The 17,766-nt window shown below is 43.2% G+C and overlaps 1 protein-coding gene across 2 annotated transcripts in view; it reads left to right on the top strand.

Moving 5' to 3' along the window:
- The window catches only part of GPD2 (glycerol-3-phosphate dehydrogenase 2), a 256,583-nt gene that overhangs the window by 203,229 nt on the left and 35,588 nt on the right, over positions 1-17,766 (top strand). For both annotated transcript variants that reach the window (XM_077447659.1, XM_077447660.1), the window contains exon 13: positions 2,176-2,334. In XM_077447659.1, coding sequence (XP_077303785.1) covers positions 2,176-2,334 — 159 coding nt within the window. The remainder of the gene's footprint in view (positions 1-2,175; positions 2,335-17,766) is intronic.

Below are 17,766 nucleotides of genomic sequence, written 5' to 3'. Positions count from 1 at the left end.
CACTTTAATTATTTTCGCATGTATTTGGATCACTATATTTGATATATGAAGTTTTTGATCCTATATTGTAGGACATTTTTGGAGTTTGCACGATGACACTTTATTTGTTGATCTATTAATACTAAGACACTTTATATATTCTAGTATATATTTGGATTATAAGGTTTATGATGTTTTGATTACACGCTTTACAGTAAAAATATTCTTTTGCACGCAGACATTTTATTTATTTTGTGTCATTGCAATAAGGCACTCATGCTAACATCCAGATAGCGCAACATTTCCTTCATAAGTAAGGAGCTGTCAGAGTGACCATCGGGTTCTTGGTTACCTCCCTGATTAAGGCCCTTCTCCTCTGATCGCTCAGTTTTGCCAGGAGGCACACTCTAGGAAGAGTCCTGGTGGTTCCAAAGTTCTTCCATTTACAGATGACGGAGGCCACTGGTCTCATTGGGACCTTCAAGGCTGCAGAATTTTTTCTGTACCCTTTCCCAGATCTATGCCTCAATACAATCCTGTCTCGGAGGTCTACAGACAATTCCTTGGATTTCATGGCTTGGTTTGTGCTCTGACATGCACTGTTAACTGTGGGACCTTTTATAGGTGTGTGCCTTTCCAGAATCATGTCCAATCAACTGAATTTACCACAGGTCGACTCCAATTAAGTTGTAGAAACATCTCAAGGATGGTCAGTGGAAACAGGATGCACCTGAGCCCAATTTCGAGTGTCATAGCAAGGCTGTGAATACTCATGTATATGTAATTTTTTTTTGTAAATTTGCAAAGTTTTCAAACAAACTTCTTTCATGTTGTCACCATGGGGTATTGTTTGTAGAGTTTTGAGGAAAATAATGAATATAAACCATTATGGAATAAGGCTGTAACATAACAAACTGGAAAAAGTGAAGCGCTGTGAATACTCCTGGATGCACTGTACAGTATAGAGTCTTCAAGTACATCTGCAGTTCTTTCAAAATAAATGACCTGCCTTAACCCTTTCCTGCCCAGCTTCCTTTTAACTGGGCTATTACACCTAGGGGCGGAAGAGCTGCCTAATTATGTGACCACAGTTGTCACATGATAGGGAGCTGGTCCTGTCGGTTCCTGACCATTAATACAGACTGAGAACTGTCTTTGAGCTCAGTCTCTGTGCTGAGAACTCACAGAACAGAAACCTATGCTGCCCATAGATGCCTATGTGCGACATGTGAGCATAAAAGCCTACTCTTTGCCAGTGCACATATGCGTTACATGGGTGGCAAGAGGTTAATGCAGATTAATCTATTGCACATAAAGCAGTTGTGTTAAGGGGGCCTTTATAAATTATTTAAAAATACATATTTTATAAAAATGTATTTACATTTACATTATAAATTATAAAAAAAAATGTATTTACATTTTTCTCCTTGGGGAGTTTTATTTGCTGTTGGGGCAGATGGTGAGGATGCCATCTTGGGCAGGGAGAGACAGGAGACAATTAACCTACCAGCATGTCTTTAAGGTATGAGGAGAAACCACAGTACCCTGAGGAAACCCACACAAACACAGTTAGAACATGCAAACTCCATGCAAATAGTGTCCTAACTCAAACTGAGACCAACCGCGAAACCACTGTTCAGTATTAAAACATAATACACAGAAATGTAAAACACTGCACTCTTTAGGCTTATGTAAAATGTGGCTTTTGTGGAACTAGTAGTATTGGAGAGGTACATACACATGGTGAATGAATACTGCCTGCACTCAAATTAAATCTACTAGCATCCTCTAGTGCCCAACAGCCACCACTCTGGAACAATATACTTCTTATACTGCCTATCACTAGGGGAACCATGTTAATTGTAACCACAGCCCAGAAGTATCTGCATCTCTAGAGAGCAATGGCCATTGTGGAGTGTTTAGATGTTGCTTGGTGTTGCCAGAATGCAGTGTGTCAGCTATCTGTAAAAAACCATGGTATGTTGGACCCATAAACCAATGGTATAGATGGGAAGTACATCTGAAAGACATAGCAGTCACCACCTCACCTAGATAGGGGGCACTGATACTTGAATTGTGAAGAGTGGCAGAAGAATAGATGTACATAGAATGGGCTATATGACATGCCATATGACTGAAAACTAATTTTGGAAATGAGCCATCTGCCAATCTCATATATTGGGGATTCTGTCACAGGTGAAATATGCATTAAAGGAGTACGCCTGCACTGCCATCGATGTCATCTCTCGCCGTACGCGATTGGCTTTCCTTAACGTCCAGGCTGCAGAAGAAGCTCTGCCACGTATTGTGGACATTATGGCAAAAGAACTGAACTGGAAGGAACAAAGGAAGAAGGTAAGAGAAGCTATCATTAATAAAGCAGAAGGAAAAGTATATCTATGTAATATGTATTGAGAGGTGATGTATAAGAACAGTTTATTATTTGGCGTGGTTTGTTTGTAGGAATGAGTAAAGCTACTATGCAAGTGTAATATTTTTAATAATTTAATTTCTAATAACAAACCATGCCAAATAATAGGGCAGGACTCAGGACGAGTAATATTCTCTAACCACCAATGCAATCCACCATGAGTAATATCCTGTAACCACCAATGCAATTCACCACCGATGCAATCCACCATGAGTAATATCCTGTAACCACCAATGCAATTCACCACCAATTCAATCCACCATGAGTAATATCCTGTAACCACCAATGCAATTCACCACCGATGCAATCCACCATGAGTAATATCCTGTAACCACCAATGCAATTCACCACCAATTCAATCCACCATGAGTAATATCCTGTAAAAACCAATGCAATTCACCACCAATTCAATCCACCATGAGTAATATCCTGTAACCACCAATGCAATTCACCACCGATGCAATCCACCATGAGTAATATTCTGTAACCACTGATGCAATTCACCACCAATGCAATCCACCATGAGTGTTGTGGACCCGGACTAGAAAAGCCCGGTATCTTGTTTCTGTCCCAGAAATAGGCATTTCACTTATAACACTCATGATCACATACATTACATGAGTAATATTCTTTAACCACTTGCCGACCGCCGCACGACGATGTACGTCGACAGAATGGCACGGGCAGGCATATGGGCGTACCTGTACGTCCCTGCCTTCCCGCGGGTGGGGGGCCCGATCGGGCCCCCCCCGGTGCCTGCGGTGGTCGGTATTCGTTCAGGAGCGATCCGGGATGAGGGGGCGGCCATTCATTCATGGCCACCCCCTCGCGATCGCTCCCGACGAATGGAAATCCTTCGTGACATCACTTCCTCTCCTGTAATGTAAACACAGGAGAGGAAGTGATGTAATCTCTCCTCCGTGTCGGTATTTTTCGTTCCGACACCGAGGAGAGAGGATCGGTGAGTTGCACCAACACGACACTTCACAGTAGAACATGCCAGGCACACTCACACCCCCCCTTTACCCCCCGATCACCCCCCCCAATTACCCCTGCCCCCCCCAGTCACAGTGACACCAATGCATTTTTTTTTTTTTTTGCATTGGTGTCATTTGTGACTGTAATAACTGTTAGGGCAGTTAGGGTTAGCCCCCTTTAGTTCTAATGTACCCCCCTAACCCCCCCCCAATAAAGGTTTAACCCCGTGATCACCCCCCGTCGCCAGTGTCACTAAGGCTGGGTTCACATTGCAGCGGTTTATGAGAACGGATGTGATTCGCACCGCACTGCAGTGCAAATCACATCCGATCTCTGCGATTCGAGTTCAGCCATTCGCCGCACCCACCGCAAATTTGCACGGGACCCTTTTTTTGGTCCGCAGCAGAATCGGATCGCATGGGTGTTCACACCATGCGATCCGAGTTTGCAGATCGCACTGCCATATGCGAACTGATCTGGGGGTGTCATTAACATTTCACTGACACTCCCAGCAGTTCGCATAGGGCAGTGTGAACTGCCGCAGGGAGGCATGCGATGCGGGAACCCGCCGCGGATTCGTGGCGTTCCCGCATCGCTCCAGTGTGAACCCAGCCTAATAAGCGATCGTTTTTCTGATCGCTGTATTAGTGTCACAGGTGACGCTAGTTAGGCAGGTAGATATTTAGGTTCGCCGCAGCTTTTTATAGCGCCAGGGACCCCCATATACTACCGCATAAAGCCCCCTGATTGCCCCCTAGTTAACCCTTTCACCAGTGATCACCATATAACTGTTACAGGTGACGCTGGTTGGTTAGTTATTTTTTTATAGTTTCAGGGCATCCGCCATTTATTACCTAATAAAGGTTTAACCCCCTGATCACCCGGCGGGTGTCATTTGTGACTGTAATAACTGTTAGGACAGTTAGGGTTAGCCCCCTTTAGTTCTAAGGTACCCCCCTAACCCCCCCAATAAAGGTTTAACCCCCGTGATCACCCCCCCGTCGCCAGTGTCACTAAGGCTGGGTTCACATTGCAGCGGTTTATGAGAACGGATGTGATTCGCACCGCACTGCAGTGCAAATCACATCCGATCTCTGTGCGATTCGAGTTCAGCCATACAGATAGTATGGCTGAATTCGCGTTGCACCCGCCGCAAACTCGCACGGGACCCTTTTTTTGGTCCGCAGCAGAATCGGATCGCATGGGTGTTCACACCATGCGATCCGAGTTTGCAGATCGCACTGCGATATGCGAACTGATCTGGGGGTGTCATTAACATTTCACTGACACTCCCAGCAGTTCGCATAGGGCAGTGTGAACTGCCGCCGGGAGGCATGCGATGCGGGAACCCGCCGCGGATTCGTGGCGTTCCCGCATCGCTCCAGTGTGAACCCAGCCTAATAAGCGATCGTTTTTCTGATCGCTGTATTAGTGTCACAGGTGACGCTAGTTAGGCAGGTAGGTATTTAGGTTCGCCGCAGCTTTTTATAGCGCCAGGGACCCCCATATACTACCGCATAAAGCCCCCTGATTGCCCCCTAGTTAACCCTTTCACCAGTGATCACCATATAACTGTTACAGGTGACGCTGGTTGGTTAGTTATTTTTTTATAGTTTCTGGGCACCCGCCATTTATTACCTAGTCTCACTAGTGTACCCCTAAATTTAGGGGTGTCTACTTTCCAAAATGGGGTAATTTGGGGGGGGGGGTTTGTGCCATCTTGGCATTTTATGGCCTTCAAAACTGTAACGCCCTTAGAAAGCCTGAAGGCGGTGCTTGGTTTTCGGGGCCCCGTACGCGGCTAGGCTCCCAAAAAGTCCCACATATGTGGTATCCCCGTACTCAGGAGAAGCAGCAGAATTTATTTTGGGGTGTTATTTCACATATGCCCATGGCATGCGTGAGCAATATATCATTTAGTGACAACTTTGTGAAAAAAAAAAAAAAAAAAGTTTGTAATTTTCCCGCAACTTGTGGCAAAATATAAAATATTCCATGGACTCAACATGCCTCTCAGCAAATAGCTTGGGGTGTCTACTTTCTAAAATGGGGTCATTTGTGGGGGTTTTGTGCCATCTTGGCATTTTATGGCCTTCAAAACTGTAAAAGGTAGTGAGAAGTGAAGTCAAATATTTACGCCCTTAGAAAACCTGAAGACGGTTCTTGGTTTTCGGGGCCCCGTACGCGGCTAGGCTCCCAAAAAGTCCCACATATGTGGTATCCCCGTACTCAGGAGAAGCAGCAGAATTTATTTTGGGGTGTCATTTCACATATGCAGATAGCATGTGTGAGCAATATATCATTTAGTGACAACTTTGTGTAAAAAAAAAAAAAAAAATTTTTTTTTGTCATTATTCAATCGCTTGAGGCAAAAAAATAAAATATTCAATGGGCTCAACATGCCACTTATCAATTTCCTTAGGGGGTCTACTTTCCAAAATGGGGACATTTGGGGGGGTTTTGTACTGCCCTGCCATTTTAGCACCTCAAGAAATGAGATAGGCAGTCGTAAACTAAAAGCTGCGTAAATTCCAGAAAACGTACCTTAGTTTGTAGATGTGACAACTTTTGCGCAAACCAATAAATATACAGTTATTGACTTTTTTTTTACCAAAGACATGTGGCTGAATACATTTTGGCCTAAATGTATGACTAAAATTGAGTTTATTGGATTTTTCTAATAACAAAAAGTAGAAAATATTATTTTTTTTCAAAATTTGCGGTCTTTTTACGTTTATATCGCAAAAAATAAAAATCGCAGAGTCAGTCAAATACCTTTAAAAGAAAACTCTATTTGTGGGAAGAAAAGGACGGTACAGCATTGCATGACCGCGCAATTACCAGTTACAGCAGCACAGTGCCAAAGTGTAAAAAGACCTCTGGTCATTTACCAGCAAAATGGTCCGGTCTGAAAGTGGTTAACCACCAATGCAATCCACCATGAATAATATTCTGTAACCACCAATGCAATTCACTAAAAATGCAATCCACCATGAGTAAAATTCTGTAACCACCAAAGCAATCCACCAAACATTATCACTGCGATGAATTCAAAAAGCAAACATAATTTACGTTAACAAGGAATTCAACTTATATCAAGCTTCTTTCCAATTTGAAAATGAACACATTATGCTGTTAAAGTAAATCTGTTACAAATCTGCCCAGGTGAAACTGAAAATATGAAAAAATAAATAAATTGGAGGAAAAATGATCAGTAGATGAACAAAGAGAACGCCAGCTGAAGTTATATCTACATCTTTCCTGCTTCCTGCTATTGATCCCCTAATTTAATGGTTGACCTCACTTGACCACACTGACCAATAAGAAGGCTTGTGAGTGGGAGAGGGCAGGGCCTTAACTTTGAATATAACTTCAGCTGCATCCTTGGATCTAGTGATGATTTTAACATGAGATTTACACAAATGGTAAGTCCTGCTTATGCCATCTTTCATTATAACTCAGCTTGGATTTCCCAGTGTTTAATATAAACAAATGAAGCTGTAAAGAGCTACATAATAAACAGCACACCAGTGGTCTGTTTATTATTACCTTTCTGTTCGGTCCTTGTTTTTAAGCAGTTTGTGTGTGAGAGAGGACATATTGGTCAGTTAGTCTCTGTTTGCTACTACGTTGTTGGAAAGAAGGTAGAAGGAATGCTGTTCTGTATGATCTGCCTGCTGGCTTCCATACAGGCAAAATGTAAATACTGGACTCACATACTGAGTGAAGAGAATAAAATTTGAATGCTGCACCATTTGGAGCATTCAGTATTACCTGTTAAGAGGGGATTGCGTGAATCCATGAGATGTATAATATCTCCTTTGTCACACTGAGTCTGAAATTCTCCAACTGGGACTGTAGCCTCCTACTCTTCGCAATACAGCTTCCCTGCTCACAGTGTTTCAAAAATATTTAAGTTAGGTGAAGAGTGAATTATTTCTTTTTGAATTATTGAGGTTGTACTTGATGAATCTTCACCACTGAGAATATTTGAACACTGGGATACTCTCTTAACTGGAACTGAACCAGAACTGCATTTTCAGAAAAATACATTTTCTGTAAGACCAAACATTTATGCTGTATTTTCACATGATTGCGGTGATTCCACCCACAATTTGAAATGGCTACAAAATGCAGAATGAGATTGCGATGCCATTACTTCTATTGACACCCCGATTGTCACGCGGTAAATCACGCTGCAATCACAACCCACAATATATGTCGCTCAAAAAGGAACATGAGCTTCTTTTTGGCGACAGCGTAGTGCATTGCAATTTTTCACGATTGCAGCGAGATTTACTGTAGGACAATCGTGGCAAAATCGTGCTGTGATTGGGGTGCCATTAGAAGTAATGGCATTGCAATCGCGGGGCGGAATCGTGGCTATTCCGCCCACAGTCATGTGCGAATGCATCCTTATGGATACCTGACCATCACACCGGTATGAGCTTGTTTAAATATTCATTACAAAATCATGGGCTTTAATATAGAGTTACCCCTCCCCAGCTTTGTGGCTATAACAGGAAGGCTCTTCACAAATGTTGGAAGTGTTAGAAGTGTGTCTGTGGGAGTTTGTGCCCATTGAGTCAAACAAGCATTTGTGAGGCTTGGTACTGGTGTTGGATGGGAAGGTCTGGCTCTTTTCTCTTGTGGGTCACAGGCATCTACTTACGTGTGTGTGTGTGTGTGTGTGTGTGGTCTCCTGTGACTCATAGTTTGCCAACAACAAGGCTGCTGTCAACTCGAGTCACAGAGCTGCTGCAGGCTCTGGAAGGATCCTGACCATATTGTCTGGACCTTCTCAGCTGTCTGATTGACAGCTAGCTCCATCTCTCAATGCTTGGCTGAGAGCCAAAGCCAGCTGTACCCACTTCCTCTTCAACCCAGCACTTCAGTGAGTGCTGCAGGGGCAGATCAGAAAATGGTGACTGGCAGTCACTTCTCTCTGCTCAGAGCTGACCCGAGTGTTCAGTGATCATGTGTTCATTCAGTTCTTGGGTTTAGAGCCCGCAGGGCTGCAGCAAGGAGGTGAATATGAAGGTTAACTTTTTTACCAACCCCAATCTTTTCTCGTAATTCCAATGGTATTCAGTAGGATTGAGATCAGGACACATTGTGCAGGCCGCTGGAGATCCTTCACATCACATTCATGAAACCACAGGTTCACAGACAAGCTGGAACAGAAAAGGGCCTTCCCCAAAATGTTGCCACAAGGTTTGAATCACACAATTGTCTAAATTGTCTTTGTGTGTTGTATGAACAGTAACCATCACCTGAATTTAGTAATTTGGGGTGGTGGCCACATACTTCTGGTGATACAGGTAGGTGAAATAGTTGGATGTCTAAAAACCCACACAAATATGTCAGATTCTGGGAATAGTATGTAAGTGGTGCCTATACCTAAAAATAAGGGGAAGTGTTTCCAAAAACCATACCTACAACACACCACAGAGGATGTAGCACTTACAAAGGCTACCAAACGCACAACATAGTTTATTGGACATGTATAATAAAAAAGATACATAATGGAGGTCAAGCCCCCCAAAAAAGGAACACTCCCCCATCCAAACCCCCTAGTCCACCACACCCTAGCTCCCACCCCACTCCCTATTCCGGAAGACCCCCTCTCCCCCTCCCAAATAAACCCATGATCCCCCTTTTAGATCTATGGGTCAGGTCCTGAATGGATCCCTAATGTATATGGCTCAGCAGCCCAAAGCAGAGCCATAGGTAGTAATAATAAATGTGCCCAACAGGCAATGTAAATGTTGTATATCATTCAGCTTACAAGCCTTCAAGATACAGCCTGCTATCTTGAAGGCTAAAAACAGCTAATTGACTTCAGTGTAGACAGCGGTGACTTCCAAGAAGATCATTTACCCATAAATCATAATGGACCACCTCTCGAAACAAGCATAATAACAGCACATAGTGAATATGTTTTGCTAATGCTAATACTCCTCAAGTGGCTTCACCATACACAAAGCGAGCCTGCACAAGAAAATCTGTCTTGTTTCTCAATACGGCATCTTACAATCCTGCTGGGTTCAGCCTGCTATGCACAAAGGCTAATACCATAACAGTATCTGGCAGCTGATTGACCTTACAGCAAGGCTGTGGTGCTCATCAGAAACAGCAGACTCTATGTTTGAGGATATCGGCCATTGATCCAGCATTGAAGCCAAATGCCCTGCACCAGAATCTCATATGTAATGAGTTTGAAAATCCAGCTCCACAAGATGTCAGCCTGTGACCAGGCCAGACATTGCAGTACTATGCCACAGTCGGCCCTTCCTCCTAGCCGTAAAGTTACTTGGCTACATGGGTGTCCATGAATGATAGTACTGCAGCTGCCCACAATCATGCATACTTCCATCACTGGTAAAGACATATTCAGGTTCTAGTAATGTCATGATGGTATGCAAGCCACATCCAGCAAATCTATAATGACATCAGAGTATACTAGGTAGATGCTGTGCTCTGACCCCGCTCCAAGCTACATATGTCTTGATAGATGGCAGCTTTCTGGTTTGCACAGCAATATTCACTTAAGTACAAGACAATCTTCCTTGGCTGGGTAAAAGTCTATGCAATAATATGAAGTGGCAGTACACACAGGTATGATTTGTGCTGACATTCATCTCACCACTGTTGTCAGTCTGGACAGGATAAGGTATCCAATATGATCTGCCATCAGAAAGGCAACAATGCGGAATGTGCTGGCAGACTGTAGACTGCTGACTCATACCAGTATTCCAACAGACCCTCAGACAACAGGGAGGGGTGTGATTTGAGAGGGTATCTTTGGGAGTAAGGAGTGGGGTAGGAGCTAGGGTGTGGGGGTGTTGGGGATGGAGGGAGAGTGATCTTTTTTGAAGGGATTTGGCCTCCTTGCTGTATCTTTTTGATTATACATGTCCAATAAATTATGATATAGTTGAGTATCCACACACTTTTGGACATGTGGCCATTTTGCACAAGGGCATCCTGGGACATGGGGGTCAATTTCTATTTGATGTGGATCAGATGGGCGCTGTTATCTGGAGCTCACTTCTATCTAGTTGTCAATCAATATACAGTGAATAGATGTTTGAATGGGTTCAAACATTGGTCTGGCACGGAAGCCCTTTAGCCCTTCACTGACTATATTTGTTATAAGCAACAACAGAATTTTAACTGGCCAACCTGCGCATGTGGTCTTTGTCTACAGTATATCCGATGGAAGGCTTTTCAAATTTTATTGACACAGAAAAACTTAAGCCACTCAATACCTAGCATTTAGAACCCTTACCATTCTCTTTGTCATTACAAAGCATGTATCATGTCTAGCTTCTGCGAGCGTCTTTACGTAATAGGGTTTTATATTGGGGACTTTTTTTTTTTAAAGGGTGGGTGGATGCACAAGCTTTGCAAGCATGCACAGGTAGGAGGGCAACCTGGAAGTAGATTTGTAATGGGTCCATAGGACTCCTATCCAATTTATCTCTAGCTAGCCATCCAGAGTGGATGATGATCTGACTTGTAGAATATATTGCCAGTTTGGATTTACTGGTTCGTCGGTGGAGCGAATTCATAAGAGTTTGCTCATTAATTTACATGTTCCAAAAAGAAAATCTTCAAAGTATGACCCATTTACTGGTCCTTAAGAATCCGTGTTGTCCTAAAATGATGTTTACGAGGCTGCTGATGCTTTTTCCTTAATGACATCCCCCCTGCTCTCGTTAGTGCCTGATAATGATACAGAATCCACAGACAACTCCTAGAATCTTCAGACTGCCACAAGGATTCTAATGCTAATGCCGCTGTAGTGATACGGGGGACACTGCAGGGGCACAAGCGCCTTTAAACCCCAAAGAATTAGTCTCAGTGCTTAGAGCACTATTATCTGTCATGTTAAATATCCAAATTAGGGATCAAATTACTCAACTTAATGAGGCTTGAAGATGAATTAAGTATGTAAAATAAGAGGAATTTATATAAACAAAGAACTGTATTATAATCAAATACCCTTAATTATGTACTGGAGCATTGAACAAAGGTCTGTTTGAAACTAGAGTTAGTGTTGATATATAAGATCATAATTCACTTTTTTCCCATTTTGAATCGGTTACATAGTGTCTGGGCACATTGCTCCTTTCCTTTTTTCAGTTCGTTTTATTTCTGTTTTTGTACAACTGTCTTTTTTCCTGTGGCCATTTGTGTTAACATAGGAAGCCCTATGTGTGCACCAGAAGTTGCTAGCAATTATTATAACCTCATACCTGCTAGCCATTCACAAATCACAGCAGCCGCAGTGCAGAAGCAGGTCATGCAGGTAAGTCAGATGGCTCATTTGTATGCCAAGCTCAATTCATATAACTAAAGAACCAGATATCTGTAACTACAAAATCCTGTAAGCAAAATGGTATTGTGGCTATTTGAAAGTGATATTAGGGAAGGCTTTTTTTCTTAAAAAAAATAACAAACATGTCATACTTGCCTGATCTGTGTAGTGGTTTTGCACAGAGCAACCCCCAATCCTCCTTTTCTCGGGTCCTCCATCTGTGCTCCTGGCCCCTATTTGCTGCTGAGTGCTCCCATAGCAAAAGTTTTTCTGTCACCAGGCAAAAAAAAAAAAAAAAAAAAAAAAAAAATATATATATATATATATATATATATATATATATATTAAATTATATATTAACCACTTAAGCCCGGACCATTTTGTAAGCCAAAGACCAGAGCACTTTTTGCGATTCAGCACTGCGTCGCTTTAACTGACAATTGCGTGGTCGTGCGACGTGGCTCCCAAACAAAATTGACGTCTTTTTTTCCCCACAAATAGAGCTTTCTTTATGTGGTATTTGATCGCCCCTGCAGTTTTTATTTTTCGCGCTATAAACAAAAAAAGAACCACAATTTTGAAAAAAACACATTATTTTTTTACATTTTGCTATAATAAATATCCCCCAAAAATATATAAAAAAAAAACATTTTTTCCTCAGTTTAGGCCGATACGTATTCTACATATTTTTGGTAAAAAAAACGCAATAAGAGATTATTGATTGGTTTGCGCAAAAGTTATAGCGTTTACAAAATAGGGGATAGTTTTATGGCATTTTTATTAATAATTTTTTTACTAGTAATGGCGTAGATCAGCGGTTTTTATTGTGACTGAGACATTATGGCGGACACATCGGTCATTTTTGACACGTTTTTGGGACCATTGTCATTTATAAAGCAATCAGTGCTATACAAATTCACTGATTCCTGAGTAAATGGCACTGAAGGGGTTAAGTGAGCCCTGGGGAGTGTTTCTAACTGTGGGGGGGGGGCATGGCTGTGTATGACACGTCACTGATCTCTGCTCCGATCACAAGGAGCAGAGATCAGTGACACTCACTAGGCAAAACGGGGAGATGCTTGTTTACATCAGCATCTCCCCGTTCTTCCTCCCTGTGAGACGATCGCGGGTATCCTCGCGGCGATCAAGTCCATGGGACCCGCGATCGGACTCACGGAGGTCCCGCCCGGAATGCACGGCGGTGCGCACGCGATGGCACAACGGCAAATTTAAAGGGGCGTACCTGTATGCCTATTTGCCTGTCCGTGCCATTCTGCCGACGTACATTGGTATAGGAAAAGTTGTTTTTGCAAAAAAGAGAGTAACTGCGCTGATCCAAACATTTACTGGTGTAATGTTACCACTAATGTGGTGCAACGTGACAATAAGGTGCCAAATATCAAAAAATGCACAAGTATATAATATTCCCGGACTCCATTTCCATTTGTCATATATATTCTCAAATTTTCATGCATGCTTTATGCTGGATCTTTTTCACCAGTTCATGAAACTTATGCATTTTTAAATTTTTGGCACCTTACTGTCACGTTGCACTTTATAGTGGTCTTTGGGAATATTATTTATGTCCTAAGGAGTGATAGCTTGCACAATTTTCTAATATTTGGCACTTTATTGTCACGTTACACTTTATAGTAAGGTTGGTTCACAGGGCATATGTACCGTGAGGTTGCTTTATAGGGTTTACACACCGTATTAGTGGTAACATTACACCAGTAAATGTTTGGATCAGCGCAGTTATGCTTTTTTTCAAATGCTCCCATAGCAAACAGCTTACTATGGGGGCACAGGGTCAGGCTCCCTTTGGAGTCATTGCTCTGTATGTCCATTCACACACAGAGCGCAGCTCAGCCTCGCTCTCTCCTCATTGGCTAACTGGCTATGATTGGCACTACCAGGAGCCAGTGGCTCCCACTGCTGTCTCAGCCAATGAGGAGGGAGGCACGCTGCTCTTTTGCACATCACTGATTTAAGATTGTGCTCAGGTAAGTATTAGGGGGACTGGGGGGAGGGTGAGGGGGCTGCACGCATAAGGATTTTACCTTAGTGCATATAATGCATGAAGGCAAAAAACCTTGAGCCTTTACAACCACTGTTAAGAGCCCATTAATGTGTTATGGTAAAACGCATTTTTTACTGCACATCGCTGCAACACAAGTTCATATATGCAGCTAAGGTTCTGTTCACACTAATGTGATTTCAGGTGCAACTTGAGTCGCACAGAATTGCATGATAATGGAAATCACATTGTTTTGAATTGTACCCATTCACATCCATGCAACTTAGCAGGGTATGATTTTGGAAAAGGTTCCTGTACTACTTTGGTGCGTTTTCAGAGCAATTTGGGCCCCACAGAATATGCAAACCACATTCAAATTGCACTACATAATCGCACTGAAAACTGGAGCAAAATCGGATTTCAGCAGTGTGAACAGAGCTTAAATGCAGTCTTAGTGAAATTCCTATTAACCTAGCCTATTCAGCGCACATGTATTTTAGTGCCCCAGAAGACACAGATGTGAACTATCATCTCTGCTTTGGAAAAAAAAAGGTACAAGAAAATAAATTTGTACATTGAGGTGTGCTAAATTAAGGCAGCCTACAGTATAAGCCTGCCCCACAGTGAACATATCTTGGTAACTTAAAGTGGAATCTAGTCAAAAAATGTTTCTATTCTTAATGTAAAATATCTTTATCTTTGACGTTATTAATTTTCTGTATAGCTGATTGCCAAGCTTAGAAAGTCTAATCAAAGCCAATCAACTTCGTCCTGTTCTTCTGCCCCCATCCCTCCTGTCCTTTTTAGACAGACATGCCTAGACCTGCCCAGCCCCACCCCCATCCCTCCTCTCCTTCACAAATCTCCTCCTGTCTTCATAGTCTTGTTTTGGCCAGCAGTTTCTTCTGAGAGAGAGAGAGAGAAGGGGGGTCAGGCTTTGGAAGTATGTTCTGTTTGTTAGAAACTGTAACATAGATTTCAATGGAACATGCTTCAGATTTTCTACAGTGTATAACCACGTGGTTGTTTCTGCATGGCACTGTGTGCATGGTGTGATGGGCACGGTGTGCATGGTGTGGCACTATGTGCATGGTGTGATGTGCACTGTATGCATGGTGTGGGACTGTGTGCATGAATGGGCACTGTGTGCATGGTGTGATGGGCACGGTGTGCATGGTGTGGCACTATGTGCATGGTGTGATGGGCACTGTGTGCATGGTGTGGCACTATGTGCATGGTGTGATGTGCACTGTATGCATGGTGTGGGACTGTGTGCATGAATGGGCACTGTGTGCATGGTGTGGCAAACACCCAGCTGAAGGAGCTACATGTGAGTAATGAGTTTAAGACTGTTTCCACTAGTGCGACTTGTCATGCGACTTTGAACACATAAAGTCGTATGACAAAACACAGCCCATTGATTTCAAAGGCAAATGTTCCAATCTATGCGACTTTGAAAAGGTGCTGCACTACTTTAACCCTTTCATGACTAAGCCTGTTTTTGGAATTTGGTGTTTACAAGTTAAAATCCATATTTTCTACTAGAAAATTACTTGGAACCCCCAAACATTATATATATTTTTTTAACAGAGACTCTAGAGAATAAAACGGCGATTGTTGCAATATTTTATGTCACACGGTATTTGCGCAGCGGTGTTTTAAATGCAACTTTTTGGGAAAATGTACACTTTCATTAATTTAAAAAAAACAAAACAGTAAAATTATCCCATTTTTTTTGCATAATCTGAAAGATAATGTTACGCCGAGTAAATAGATACCAAACATGTCACACTTTATAATTGCACGCACTTGTGGATTGACGACAAAGTACGGTACCTAAAAATCTCAATAGGCGACGCTTTAAACATTTTTTACGGTTACCAGGTTAGCGTTACAGAGGAGGTCTAGTGCTAGAATTATTGCTCTCGCTCTGACGATCGCGGCGATACCTCACATGTGTGATTTGAACACCGTTTACATATGCGGGCGCGACTTCCGTATGCGTTTTCTTTGCTTTGCGAGCTCGCGGGGACGGCGGGCGCTTTAAAAAAAAAATTTTAATTTTTTTATTTATTTTATTTATTTAAAAATTACTAAATTGTTTAAAAAAAAAAAAAAAAAAATTTGATCACTTTTATTGCTGTCACAAGGAATGTAAACATCCCTTGTGACAGTAATAGGTGGTGACAGGTACTCTTTATGGAGGGATCGGGGGTCTAAAAGACCCCCCACCCCTCCTTTACACTTCAGTGTATTCAGATCGCCGAAAACGGCGATTCTGAATACCGGATATTTTTTTAAAACCGGCGCCATTGGCAGCCGAGTAAACGGGAAGTGACGTCATGACGTCGCTTCCGTGTTTACTATGAGGAGACTGGAACGAAGCCGATTACGGCTTCGTTCCAGTTCCTCCCCAGCGGCCGGAGCCATCGGACACGCAATCGGTGCTCCCGATCGAGCGGGAGCACCGGTAACAGCGGCGGGAGGCGGCGGGAGGGGGGGACGTCCCCTCCCGCTCCTCCGGCATAACAGCCGAGCGGCTTTTAGCCGCATCGGTTGTTATGGCTGGATAGCCAATCGCCCGCTGTAAAAGACGGTACCGGGATGATGCCTGCAGGTGCGGGCATCATCCCGGTATACCCCCCGGAAGCCGAGTACGCAGATCTGCGTACGCTCGGCGGGAAGGGGTTAATCCCTTTTATCCCAAAGAATGACAAAGCAGTGGTAGTTGGAACAATCATTAATTCACGACTGGACTACGCAAACTCGCTTTACATAGGATTACCACAATATCAACTTGCGCGATTACAACTGATCCAAAACACGGCGGCAAGGCTGATAACAGGAAAAAAACCCTGGGAATCCATTTCTCCTTCACTGAGGAGCTTACATTGGCTAACCGTAAAAAATCGGATCACGTTCAAGACCCTTTGCCTCACCCACAAATGCGTGCATAGAGAAGCTCCGCAATACCTAATGGAGAAAATAAATCATTACACACCAAACCGCAGTCTTCGATCAGCCAACAAAAACCTCCTCCTCGTGCCCAAAGCCCGGTATAAATCCAAGGGGGATCGGAGATTCGCTGTCCAAGGGCCTCGGCTATGGAATGCTCTACCAATAAACATCCGCCTGGAAGAAAATCACCTGGCTTTTAGGAAAAAACTCAAGACCTTCCTCTTTTAGCAGATGATCAAAGCTCGCCACAGCGCCTAGAGGCGATTCAGTTCGCATTGTGCGCTATATAAGTATTTCATTCATTCATTCATTCATTCATTCATTCAATGCAACTTTTTATGCGACTTTGATCCAGAGTGTAAATTTGTGTCAAAGCTGCACTCAAAGTCGCACTCTAAATCGCACAGCTTTGGAGTCGCACTTGTGTAAATGTAGCCTAAGGCTAGCGTGCGACCTTAAAGTATGACTTTGTTGCAACTTTGAGTATAGCTTTGACCCAGTGATTACCTATGATTAGCTCCTCCCATCCTGTATACGCCCACTGGCTACAACAGTGTTTCTCCCACGTTGTGATGTGACTAGCTTTCAGTAACCACACCCACTGGCTGATTGTAGCCTCAGAAGAAAGTGGAATTGAAGTCATGTGACGGCACTGGATACTGCAAAATAAAGGCTGGGATTTTTTTCATTTTGAGACATAAGGCTGGGTTCACATTGCAGCGATGCGGGAACGCCGCAAATCTGCGGCGGGTTCCCGCATCGCATACCTCCCGGCGGCAGTTCACACTGCCCTATGCGAACTGCTGGGAGTGTCAGTGAAACGTTAATGACACCCCCAGATCAGTTCGCATATCGCAGTGCGATCTGCAAACTCAGACAGGAATCGGATCGCATGGTGTGAACACCCATGCGATCCGATTCTGCTGCGGACCAAAAAAAGGGTCCTGTGCGAGTTTGGGCCAGGTGCGATGCGAATTCAGCCATACTATCTGTATGGTTGAACTCGCATCGCACAGAGATCGCATGTGATTTGCACTGCAGTGCGGTGCGAATCACATCTGGTTCTTGTAACCGCTGCAA

The sequence above is a fragment of the Lithobates pipiens genome, unplaced genomic scaffold (assembly GCF_037356315.1).
Source record: "Lithobates pipiens isolate NorthernLeopardFrog02 unplaced genomic scaffold, aLitPip1_a1.2 Scaffold_22, whole genome shotgun sequence".
NCBI classification, from domain to species: domain Eukaryota; kingdom Metazoa; phylum Chordata; class Amphibia; order Anura; family Ranidae; genus Lithobates; species Lithobates pipiens.
The sequence above is the reverse complement of the archived record's forward strand: the minus strand, read 5'-3'. Positions and strand labels throughout refer to the sequence as shown.